The sequence below is a fragment of the Gymnodraco acuticeps genome, unplaced genomic scaffold (genome assembly GCF_902827175.1).
Source record: "Gymnodraco acuticeps unplaced genomic scaffold, fGymAcu1.1, whole genome shotgun sequence".
NCBI lineage: Eukaryota > Metazoa > Chordata > Actinopteri > Perciformes > Bathydraconidae > Gymnodraco > Gymnodraco acuticeps.
The window spans coordinates 1,305,396-1,318,458 of record NW_022989931.1 but is presented as its reverse complement, the minus strand read 5'-3'; the positions used below and the strand labels follow the sequence as shown (position 1 = coordinate 1,318,458).

Below are 13,063 nucleotides of genomic sequence, written 5' to 3'. Positions count from 1 at the left end.
TGGGTACTTTTCCCTGTTTTATGGAGAGGTTAATTATGTGAGCTATGACTGGTGAGATGGCGGTTGCTGTGTCTCTGAGGAATTTGGAGGGGATATTGTCGTGGCCAGTGGCCTTGTTAGGTTGGAGGGCGCTCAGTTTAATGAGTACCTCTGCTGTTGTTACCCTTGCTAGACTGAAATCATCTTTGCGTACGCCTAGGTTTTTGTAGTAGGTCATGATGTGATCTACTCCAAAAAGCCCTGAGTGGGAGGACAATTTATTTACAAGAGTTGTGGCTATGTTTGTGAAAAAAATGTTCAAGTACTTGGCCACATCCAGTTTGTCTGTGATGAGCCTGTTATCTGTCTGTTTAAGTTCGAAAATCTCGTTTTGAGTTTTTTACTGCAGCCAAGCTGGTTATTGAGTAATTTCCAAAGTTCACGGGGTTTATTTTTGTTTTCCTCAGTTTTGACATTGATGAAACTCTTTTTGGCAGTTTTGATCATGGAGCTTACGTCATTTCTTAGTCTGTTTCTTTCAATTTTTAGTTCAGTCACGTGGGCCTGGAGTTCACTGCTCGTGCTTTTGGAAAGCATTGACTGACTTTTATGAAACTCAGAGCATTTTTTGTCTCTGGTTTTCATAGCGGTCAGTATGCCGGAGTGCATCCACGGCTCAGCGCGATTTTTTATCCTGGTTGTTCTTAGGGGGGCCAAATCATTGAGTATTGCAGAGAATTTGTTTTTGAAACCCAGCCATGTTTCTTCAACTTGTGTACCACTGAGCTCATCTGACCAGTCCAGGCTCTCCAGTTCTAGGTCAAAGGCCTCGCTAGAGTAGTTTTTGAGGTCTCTAGATATGACTGTTTTGTGACAGCCGGCCCTTTGTTTTAGCTTTTTGCGGGTACAGAATATCATATAATGATCACTTAAACCGCATGCTATAACCCCTTTACTGGAGATCCTGGACCTGTCAGAGGTCAGAATGAGATCAATGGTAGTTTGTGTTGTTTCACATACCCAGGTGGGTTGGGTGATTAGCTGGCTGAAGCCGTGCAGATCACAAATCCTACTGAAGGACTTGAAGACGGACGTGTCTTTACGTTGCATATCCGTGTTCCAGTCTCCAATAATAATTGTCTCTACATCCCCCACATCAGCCAAACACCCATCTAATGTATCATAAAAGTCACTCTGTTCCGGTGGCCTATAGATTGTCCCGACTATTACAGATTTAGCATTGTCAAAAACAATTTCAATATTTTATGATGCAGGTCAGTACGGTTTTTGAAATTGGTGTCTTTATGTATGTACATGCAGACACCACCTCCATTCACGTTCCTGTCCCTTCTCACTACAAGATAATCTTCAATTTCAATCTCTGAATCTGTAATGGCATTGTCCAATTTGGTCTCTCCCGTTCATGAATAGCTGCCTGAGTTCAGCCAGTTTGTGTCTCAGGCTGTTAGTGTTCAGATGAAAAATATGTAGTCCATTTTTGTTGCTTAAATGCACAATGTCGTCAGCTTGCAGATATTTGTCTTTGTCCGTTACAGCAACCGGCATCTCTGTTGTCGTCGCGTAGTTGTTAATGCAGCGGAATAGATGCTAGTTGTGATGCTAGTTGTGATGCTAACTCCTCGAGCCTGCAGGACTGGCTTCTTGTCTGCACCGGGCCCGGATTCAGATGGATGTCTCCCGCTAACAATAAGACCAAGACGATCATACTTCTTCGGTCTAGTTTGCCTGACGGGGGTAAGTACTTTCGCGTCGGGTTTGCAGTTAATAATAATGCATGAATGCTTGCACTTCCAAAAGCGAGGTGTTTCCTTTCCCAGCCGTTGAGAAGGTAAAAGTCATTGTGGTTCATTGTATCCCCGCTTTCATTACTCTCCTTCTCTAAGTGATGTTGCCTCATTGATGAGTTGAGGTAGGAGTCCATAATCCATATTGTCAGGAGGATCAAATATGTAAAAAATCGTGAGGAATAACCTCCAAAGCGGGAGCTCTCGAAAATGCGACCACTCATAGCGAAACCGGATGCAGAGTATGACGCCGGAGGAGGCCGGACCAAAACCGCGGCGGAGCCGTAACACGCCGCAGACGGACCCAGTGGAAACTAGGGGTTAGGCTCGTGTTGTGTTCAAGGACCCTGACCTTGGCCAGGAAAAATAGGCACTTTCTTGTTTAATTTTTTTGCGGTCTAGATTTCTTTAATTTTTTTCTTTTTTGCATGTGTTTATAAATTACCTCGAGGGCCGTACCAAATGGTCTTGCGGGCCGTATACGGCCCGGGGGCCGGAGGTTCCCCACCCCTGCTCTAAATGAATCACCTTCAATGTGATAGGAGAGATGGTGAGACCACCCATGCACACACACTGCCAACACACTCATGCTTTTATTCAGACGCACAGTGAAAGGCTCAGAGACAGTAGACAGGATGAAAACACACACATGCTTGACACTGGTCCTACTCTGCTAGAAACACAATTCAGTAGAGGCGAAATATGTCTTTTGTCAGTGTGTATGTGTGTGTGTGTGTGTGTGTGTGTGTGTGTGTGTGTGTGTGTGTGTGTGTGTGTGTGTGTGTGTGTGTGTGTGTGTGTGTGTGTGTGTGTGTGGCCTAGCATTACTATACTTGTGGGGACCTAAATCTGTCTACACAGTCACGTGTGGGGACTCGCCTCCCTTATGGGGACAAAATGGAGGTCCCCATGAGGGGGATCATTCATTTTAGGGTGAAGACTTGGTTAGGGTTAGGGTAAGGGTTAGGCATGTGTTGGTTATGGTTAAGGTTAGGATAAGTCTCCAGGAAATGCATGTAAGTCAATGTAATGTCCCCTGAAGTGATGTATACATGGTGTGTGTGTGTGTGTGTGTGTGTGTGTGTGTGTGTGTGTGTGTGTGTGTGTGTGTGTGTGTATGTGTGTGTGTGTGTGTGTGTGTGTGTGTACCTGGATGAGGCTGGCAGCTGGGTTCCTCCTCTTCTCAAAGTGCTTCTGGCGGTGCTGCTCCTGTACTTTCAGGGCAAAACCTGACCCGAGGATGCCCTGCACACAGAAACACAGACTAAGTTAGAAACTTGCAGAAAACGTGGTCGCTACACGTGTTGGAAATAGCTTTTTGGAGCTGTGAGGGAAGAAATCATGGATGTAGAAAGAGAACTGGATACAATTGGAGGCAGGGCACTGTAAGAAGGTTGCTCAGTGGTGCATGAAGCCAAAATGACCTGACTCTCAAAACTAAAAATCAGGATCTTCACTGGACCTTCCGGCAATCTTCCACATCCATTGGTCTCATAGAGCATGGCACTTGTATTTTCCTTATTTTGCCTCTATAATCTCTAGACAGACAGACAGACAGACAGACAGACAGACAGACAGACAGACAGACAGACAGACAGACAGACAGACAGACAGACAGACAGACAGACAGACAGACAGACAGACAGACAGACAGACAGACACAGACAGACAGACAGACAGACAGACAGACAGACAGACAGACAGACAGACAGACAGACAGACAGACAGACAGACAGACAGACAGACAGACAGACAGACAGACAGACAGACAGACAGACAGACAGACAGACAGACAGACAGACAGACAGACAGACAGACAGATAGACAGATAGATAGATAGATAGATATGTAAGTCAATTTGAATTAAACGGCTGACGCACTTTCTGTGGGATGTGGAATTAGAATAAATGTCTTCAGTCACGGCTTAATAATGTGTGTACTGTTTGACTCACAGCTGGCAGGGGCGAAGAAGGAAATCCCCAGCAGAGCAAACCCGGCGGATAACAACCGTCCCGTCCACGTCTGCGGGGTCTTGTCACCGTAGCCAATGGTTGTCAGGGTGATCTGAAGGGTCAGAGGTCAGCAGAAAAGGTAATCAGGGCTCTGTCTGAAGTCTGACCACGCTCGCTCACTCATTACTCACTATACAAAAGACTGAATAATTCATAATAAATGAGCATTACGTTTTTTCGATTTTTGGAACTTACATCGTTAGTCTGCTTCATCGCTTACAACTGCAGTGTTGCATTACTTTATGATGAGCAAACAGAAGCATTGATAAAGTAGGTGTGCTTTTTGTTATTTTGGGATTATTTCCTAGATTTTTCGTGGACATTTTTGAGAGCATAAACTGGTGTTTTGCTGCCGTTCATGGCAGAAAATGCTTGACTTTAGAAATTGCAAATGTATGAAAGAAGACATCTTACAAAAGCCTTGTATTAATTCAAAAATGTTTGCTAACCATTACACAATAGAATTAAAACAGATAACAAGCTTGTTGTTGGTGCTGGATTTAATGAAAACCCATTTCTAAACAGGCATATTTATTCATGTGATATAACGTGTTGAATGTTGCACTGTGTGGCATTAAAGACTGCATGTATAAAAAAAGATGCACTAAAGAAAAGGACATATATAATCACTTTATAGAAAATGATGGTAAGTGCATATCTCCATGGAGGCTGCCCAGTGGTAATGGCTCTTAGTTTTCTCTTTGTCAGCTCTTGCGTTGACTCATACAGTATCTGACAAAACGTAATCTTTCAGCCAAAATGATATAACAGCTTTTACTGTCACCCAGAGAGAGAAAGATGGTCCCGGACCCCCGAACGTGGGTACACTGTGCGTCTGAGTGTCATTCAGGAGAAAATGTAATTCATTGATTGGGCCATTTCTTGTTTGTGTGTTTTATGAAGGTTGAGTGGGTTTCAGATGTAGCGGGAAATAGAGCATTACGGCCAGCCGAGTGCGACACAACAAGCCGTTCCTGGTGGTTTCTGCAATGCATGTTTCATTAAGGTCAAACAGAAACTGTGAAGAGAAATGAATCAGTCAGGTTTCAGTTTTGTTTATTTTCCTTTTGTAAGAACCTAAAGGGAGAGATTGATTACAATTCTCGTACACAATGGATAAAGGTCTATGTTCATGCCATGTATACGATTTTTGTTGAGATTAAATAACAAAAAATCATAAGCTTTCAGAGATGTGACCACCAGTAGCATTTATTTCAGCAGCTGTTTAACAACATCTTGCAAGAAACAGCGTCTGAGGGCGTCTTAATATTTAACAAACTATGAATGTGTCATACTCACTTAACGGGAAGAAACTCAGCTATCAGACAATATTAACCATTTTTAGCTAAACGAAACAAAAGGGTAATAACAAAGGCTCTGAATTAGCCCTGAGCGAAAAAATGCACTTAGCACAGAACTCAAGGTAAAATACCTGTATTACTTATCGAATCTGCACAAACAAGATATTGATTAGCAAACTGAGATTCCACAGATTAGACATATAAGTATAATCACTTCCCCTCGATTCTATTGGCTCTAACAGTTAAGAAGAGGTGTCAATCATCAAAATCGACCGAGGGGGGCCAGAGATATGGAAAATCCACCCAAATGACCCCAGAAGTGTTTTTTTTTTCTAAACCTCTCTAAAAAGTTCAAATGTCACTTATTTTTGCATCAATCTTGATACAGGGTACTTATTATATGTTCTATATTGATTCTGACTTTTCTACATCCAACTCACAGGTTTATCATTGCAAAGATTATTAATTTATCCCTTTCAATTGTTCTGGGAATGTCATTTTCGAGCCTGAGGCCTGAAAAACAGGCTCGGGGCTCAACTGGTTTTAAAAGGCATGAGGAGTTGAAGACACTCCATTGAATGTGTGTATTAATGTGTGTGTGCTCACCGTTCCCCACCACAGAGCGTCGGCGTACGTGGCAAACTCTTGGTTGAATTCTTTCTCCACCAGATAGACCAAGAACGAGGAGAAGATTAACACCAGGAACCCAATGTACCAGGCAGTCACCAGCTCCTATTAGACACAGAAAAACATTATATGTAGTAAAGGCTTTTACAGCCCTTTGCTCAGTTAGAAAGAGAAGTCTGATATTGGATACTTTAATCTTGAATTCAATCGAATTGAATATTTCGTTTTTCATTCTTCTTTGTATGGAAGCAATTTGTTTGTGTCTCTCTTTTGACATAAAACAAGTGTATTTTTTTCAGTTTAACCACTAACTTTTTATAGCAACAGGAAGAAAATCATCTGCTGTTTCTCACTTGGTTGATTTTAAATTGAGTTTATAACAAAGTATGCAGTTCAAAATCATGAAACCTCACAGTTATCATTTCTACATTTTCTTTTCCTCTTTGTGTTCTGACCGTTTCCTGGTTGCTGGTGAAACAGCACATTTCTAAACAATCAATGTTGTTTAACATGTTTTAACCTATACTTACAGTTTTAACTTATTGTGACCAAGCCTTCATTCATTACATTTGGTGTCTAAAACAGTCCTGGCAAACACCTGTGCGTAAATATCACTCAGTTATTGCTTCAATATATAGATACATGTTAAAGGTCACCTATCATGCTATTTTTAGGCAATAGCATAGGTCTCAGATATATAAAAGTATATACAAAAAATTTCTATGAAGTGTTTTGCTCAAAATACATGTATAATTGATACAAAATAAAAAAGGAGGGGGCTGAGCTCATGCGGGACCCGGCAGCTACTGTCTAAACTAAATACTGCCGTGATGAAACGCCATATCATGGATTACCAAGGATTATTTCTGAAACAGTATGGAGCTCAAAGGCTTTCTCTCTTGCCGGTTATACCACAAGGTGAGTTCCTTTTTATTTCCTGTTTCTTCACACACATGCTCTCCAGTACAGGTTAGCTCTGAGTGTTAGCGATGCTAATGTAAACACCGACCATATTACGTCCAAAACAGTCGGGCATTGTTTCTGATAGCAACGTTTCTGATTGGGCCATGAAGCAAATCTGGATCAGCTCCGTTGTAGCCCCGTTTTTAGAGGTACGGAGGAAAAGAGAGAGGGTTTTATTTTCTGAGTTCCCCGACACACCGGGGACACATATTTATGTATAAAAGACATCAAAAAGTGCATGTTGCATGATAGGTCCCCTTTAAATTGTATAATACTTGCTAAAACTCTGTGTGCAACAGTATAAAACACTGGATGATTAGCATGAGTAGTAATATACCCCAGGATTAATAAAGAATAAAAGTGCTTCTAGGTTAACAAAACAAGTAAAAAATACAAGGGAAATTATGCAATAATCCACGGCCTGATTAACAGTTTTATAATAACTGAACCATAAAAATAAAATGTTGTTATAACTACATCTCTGTGTGCAACAGTATGAAGAACTGGATAGTTAGCATTAGTAGTAATATCCACAAGGATTGAAATAGAATGAAAGTGCTACCAAAATAATCTAGGTTAACAAAACAAGTAAAGAATACAAGGGAAATTATGCAATAATCCACGGCCTGATTAACAGTTTTATAATAACTGAACCATAAAAATAAAGGTTCAGAAGAAAAGAAGCTGTTGTTATGACCCTACCTTACTATGTGCATAAACTACAGACCCCAGCAGCTTCCAGGTGCCCCCCCTCCGGTCCATGCGCACCATGCGCAGGATCTGCAGGAAACGCAGGCTACGCAGCGCAGAAGTGGCAACGATGTTGCCCTGACTACCGGCCGAAACCACAGCAACCGAGGCGATGAGTACGATGATGTCTGTAGAAGACGAAATAAAGGTCACAGAGTAAACAATATTAGTAGCAGGAACTGTGGTTGACTCGCCTACTTTCTACATCCATCAATCACCTTTAAAACAACTATTGATTCACTGATTGTTTCCTTCTCTGTCTCTATCAGTCTTCTTCTGTCATTCTGTCGAAGACACTTGAATGCACCATTTATTCTCTTTTATTTCCCAGCAGGCTCTTCTCCTCCCTGCTGGAGCAACTTCAGAAGGATCGAGAGCCACTGGACTACAAATGGACGTTTTTTTTCTTTCTCTTTTCATACTCGTTACATTTACACTGAAGAGGATCACTCAAGAACAGCGATAATGTGTATTGGACAATAGCATCAGTGCCGGATAATGATCTATTATAGAGGACATAGCACGCTAACTTTCAGGTTCATTTTGTATTAGGTTCAAAAAGCTTATTATTTTCTCATACTGCACAACAATCAATATATACAAAATAACAGTCACTTCACTTTTCACCCTCTGTCTGAAACAAGAGCCCAGTCTGCTCTGATTGGTTAACTGGCCATCTCTGTTGTGATTGGTCAACTGCACACACACACACACACACACACACACACACACACACACACACACACACACACACACACACACACACACACACACACACACACACACACACACACACACACACACACACACACACACACACACACACACACACACACACACACACACACACACACACACACACACACACACACACACACACACACACACACACACACACACACACACACACCACACACACACACACACACACACACACACACACACACACACCCCTACCTATGACACAGAAGGGTTTCCTGGCGAAGCGGAGGCGTCCCTGCCAGCCTCGGTAGCGGCAGCAGCAGCCGGCGCTCCATATCCTGATGATGTACTCCAGACCAAACACTACAATCATCACAAACTCCTGCAGGACACACACAAGCAGAAAACACACATATTTAAACCTTTAAAGCAACAGCGGAAAAGACAGACGTATCAAGGGGTCAAGGATTCTATAGTTTGTTACCGTTAGCTTTTCTAATGAAACAGAAAACACCTTTAGTCTCAATCTATATTCTGAAAAGGTTAATTTGTAGTAAATGTGAAAAAAAGTACTTACTTACCTTCATTATGAACTATATTATTGCTTTTTTATATATTGTACCTTTTTTTTAATGCAATAATATGATAAAAGCTAATTCCTTTTGTGTGAAAACCTGTTCTGCAATAAAACAGATTATAATTATGACTGTGTTGTAAAGTCATTTATAGTCTTTTTGTTTAACATGTTCACATTTCCTGGCAGGAAAAGCACAGGACTAATTTGTATTATTAATAATGGCTTTATTCCATTAGCGTGTGCCAGTTCCAGGCCCTTCCGTTACGCATGCTGCTCACTGGCTTGACGTACTGCAACACTTCAGAGAAACAGAGCCATCGTTTCTGTTATTAGTCACACCTGTGCTTTTCCTGCTATGACAGTTTAAGATGTCTGCTGTGAGAAAGGCTAACCCGTGCCTACCTAGCTACATAAATCACAATAAAACAGTCACATGAAAAGGTTGAAATCACTCTCATGTCTGTCCGTTAATCATGAAGCTGCAGCCAGTAGCAGGATGGGAAGTCATCATACTCAGAAACAGTGCCTCTGAATCCTGTGGCTTATCCAATAACTTCGAGACTGTCTTTTGAACGAGATGTTGAATTTTTAAAATACAATTTTCTTTTGCTTTGACCATTATAGATGGAATGATTTCCTCAGTTTTATTGGGGTGAAAGTAGAATTTCAGAGATGGATATTTTATAACCTGGAGAAATGAAAACTGTCTGCAAGGCTACGCACGACTGGAGGAGAGGAAACTTTACGCAACTTCTGTAAACTATCGTGAACAGCGCTTCTACTTATATAATGTGTGTGTAATTGTCTGTGCCTCCCCTACTTCACATTTACTTTCTCTAAGTTTATGTTTTCGCACTTCCTTTTTCTGATGTATTTCTGCTTCATCACATCTGAGGCAGAGACTGATGACTTTAATTGAATTGTAACAGAATCTTTATTGGCAAGGGACCAATCATTACATATGACTATAGTGCTGAAAATGCCAAATGAGCATCTCTTATGCAGACTCATTACTGAGCTCCACACATGAAAAATAATGAATTTGTTTGTGATTGTGTGTGAGTACGTCCTACCAGGATGAGCAGGCAGTGAGCAGAGAATTCCTGGTGAGCAGGGATGGTGGAAAACACAGAGAGAACCAGACACCCAAACACCAGGATGAACCTGTGGAGACAAAAACACACACACACATATACACACACACACACACAATCAGCTGCGCTTAATACATCAATCTAACCACATATTAAGGAGTTTTGGCTCGTTAGCTCAGGTAATGAACCCATCTGCAGTGATTAACACAGAGAATGTGTGAACCTGCAAGCTATAAAATGATGTGATTACTTCCACTCTTCCAGGCTTCATTAAGCAGGATTTAAACCGCACCAAACATTATTAAGAGCAGGATAAACACTGTATAAAGCTCCACCAAGCTTTATTACACACAGCTGATTCACATCCTGTATGAATGGACTGAAGGTCAACAAGTCCTTCTCACAGTACACTGGCTGAACGAGCCCTTGACACATTCGTGCACGATATGATGTGTGTGTGAGCTTGATTTGTAATTGGTGATTGTAGTTATTAACTAGGAATGTAGGAACATTCATTCTTTTAAAGTAGTCATTTGCGAGTGTTTCAGCAGCATTTTTGGCTCAACGTCATCATTGTTGTGATGTTTTTAAACTGCTCGTGGTGTCCTTTACCTTCTGTATTTTGTAATAAATTACAGTCATTTGACACAAATATTTTGTCCAAAGAAACCTCACATTTTTTGGTAGACCAGAAATAAGCTTATATATAATCATCATGTATATTTTCTTGACTTTCACATAACCTTAGATATAGTAATATAAAGGGCTCAGTCCAATTTCAGAGTAGAAATGAATTAAATGTAAACATCTATGAATAACAATGAAAGGTTTTGTTTTGAGGTTCGAATCCTTTAGTTTTTGAGATTTTCACAGAACTTTGAGGCAAATATCGTCCAGCCTGCTCTTCCTCCTGAGATATTAAAGGTCCCATGTCATGCTTTTCTGGTTATTACCCGTCCCCTTGTGTGTTATGAAGGTTGTTATGAATGTAAACGGTCTAAAAACCCTCAAAGTACACCCTGTAGCGAGTACAACTCTAACACAGAAAATACCTGTCTATGCTGCCCCATAACGGCTCGTTGGAGATTTTCACTTTTTCCATTTGTTTCTTGGACCAAAATGGACCAATCCGCGGAGCTCCTCACACACCAGGACCTTTAGCGTACATGTTCAACTAACAGGGAGTCCCCATTGACTTGCATAGAGCTCCCTGGTTGGTAATAGAGTGGCGAAGTTCCTCCCCTTCCGGTGGACCTCCATGGGACCTTATTTCGAAAAAATTATGTATTGAAGTCAATGGAGAGAGAAAGATTATCTTTCGATCCCGTTGGAATTGTGCCACGAATTACACATATGATGTTTGTCAATTTAAAAGATAATTTTGCAAGTAAAAAAAAAAAGTGTCGTAAAACTGTGAAGTAACACATTTGTTTGTGTGAAACGCTCAATGAACTACATCTCTGGTCTCGCCGAACATAACACGTCACCAAGATGGCCGTTACTCACTACTGTCTTGTCAACAAAACGATTGACTACCCTCACTATCATAGGGTGACCAGACGTCCCCGTTTTCCGGGGACAGTCCAACAGTCCCCATTTGTATTGCCCTGTCCCCGGAAATGTCCCCGTTTTTTAATATGCGTTAAAAACACATAGCAACGTGAAATAAAACGTTTCATGTCAGGAAACACTGGGTAAACACTACAGACTGTGGTCAAGCCAGCCCCCACTTCGGAAAACACAGTCAAGCCAGCCCGCACGTTGTATTGCGGTCTGATTGCGGTGCGCGAATATCCTATGCATTACGGTAGAGGCCTGTAAAAACTGCCTTCAAAATAAAAGCGTTTACTCGGTCAAAAACAAATATACCTAAAAAACACACCAAACATATTCATATATACTGGAGCTTAAATTAAGAAATATGTATTATATAATGTGATCAATAATAATTTAAAACATACTACGTATATAACTACCACATTATAACTGAGTGAATGTAAAATGTAAGGATACAGTTATGAAGACATATCTGACATTTCCACTGGGTGACTCATTTCAATTGATGTTGACACCATCTCACAACACTCCTAAAATAACATTACTTTCTGGAGCACAATTTAAAATGTATGCTGTTTAAAATCTCAAATTAGATCTATTGTCCATCTATATTTTGATTATTATGTAATGGAAACCGTCCATAATCAAATAGTCACTCGAAGTCAATCAAATACTTATTTCACTTCATATGGGCTATCGTCCTTCTGTTTACAAGAATAAATAAAAAACTGTCAAATTATCAAAGACTTATTTCACTCCAGGGTGATAGCAGGACACCCCATCTAGTCACTCAGAGAGAATCTGGACAATCTAATGTAGAGTTTCAAAATAAAAGACCTTTGTAGTCTCATATATGAGCTATCATCCCTCTATTTTTAGATAAGAATAAAACAAAAACGATCCAGTATCAAATGTTTATTTCACTCCAGGGTGATAGCAGGACACCCCATCTAATCACTCAGAGAGAATCAGGACAATCTGATGTGCAGTTTCAAAATTAAAGACCTTTGAAGTCTCATATGAGCTGTTTTTATCCAACAGTTAAAATGTTCGAATTACATTGAACCAGAATTGTCCCCCTTTTTTCTTTAACAGTGAAGAAAATTGGATATGTTACCGCAAAACTCAAAATGTCCCCGGTTTTAATTTAGAAAATCTGGTCACCTTACACTATCACCACAATGAAACACGTCCAGAAGAATGTCATGCAAAGCTGCCTGCCTGCCTTCCTTTGATTCTCTGAACTGCCTGGTCTTTTTAATGTTTAATGTCAACCATTTGTGCAGATAGCATGAAGTAGAAAAGATCGGCGATCGCCGATGCTAGCGTTAGCATTTCTCCCCCGGGCTTAAATTGTGTATTATAGAATGATCACACCGGTGACAGTACTCTTCAAAGGGTTCACGAAATATGACTACTACTCTTACTGTTTAACATTTTGGGTTACTTAATGTTCCTTCATATTAAGGCTAATAAAAATGACAAGGCTGTAATGCTAACTAACGTGCTACCTACTAGCTACTGTAAGTAGCTAACTTGATCCAGCCACTCCTGGTCCTTTCATCAGACGGGAAGCGAAAGAACGAGCAAGACCCATTGCTGGTATGATAACAACCTGGTACTAAGCACACAGGCATCTTGTTAAAGTTATCTTATTTTAGCCAGCACCATATGTAGCTATCTCTTAGTGGAGGAA

At 40.7% G+C, this 13,063-nt stretch overlaps 1 protein-coding gene across 1 annotated transcript in view; it reads right to left on the bottom strand.

Moving 5' to 3' along the window:
• kcnq5a (potassium voltage-gated channel, KQT-like subfamily, member 5a) overlaps window positions 1-13,063 on the bottom strand; it is a 131,973-nt gene that overhangs the window by 33,591 nt on the left and 85,319 nt on the right. The window contains 7 exon segments of the mRNA XM_034209954.1: window positions 2,934-3,029; window positions 3,737-3,745; window positions 3,747-3,848; window positions 5,704-5,829; window positions 7,390-7,565; window positions 8,395-8,521; window positions 9,790-9,880. Of these exon segments, the coding sequence (XP_034065845.1) occupies window positions 2,934-3,029; window positions 3,737-3,745; window positions 3,747-3,848; window positions 5,704-5,829; window positions 7,390-7,565; window positions 8,395-8,521; window positions 9,790-9,880 (727 nt within the window).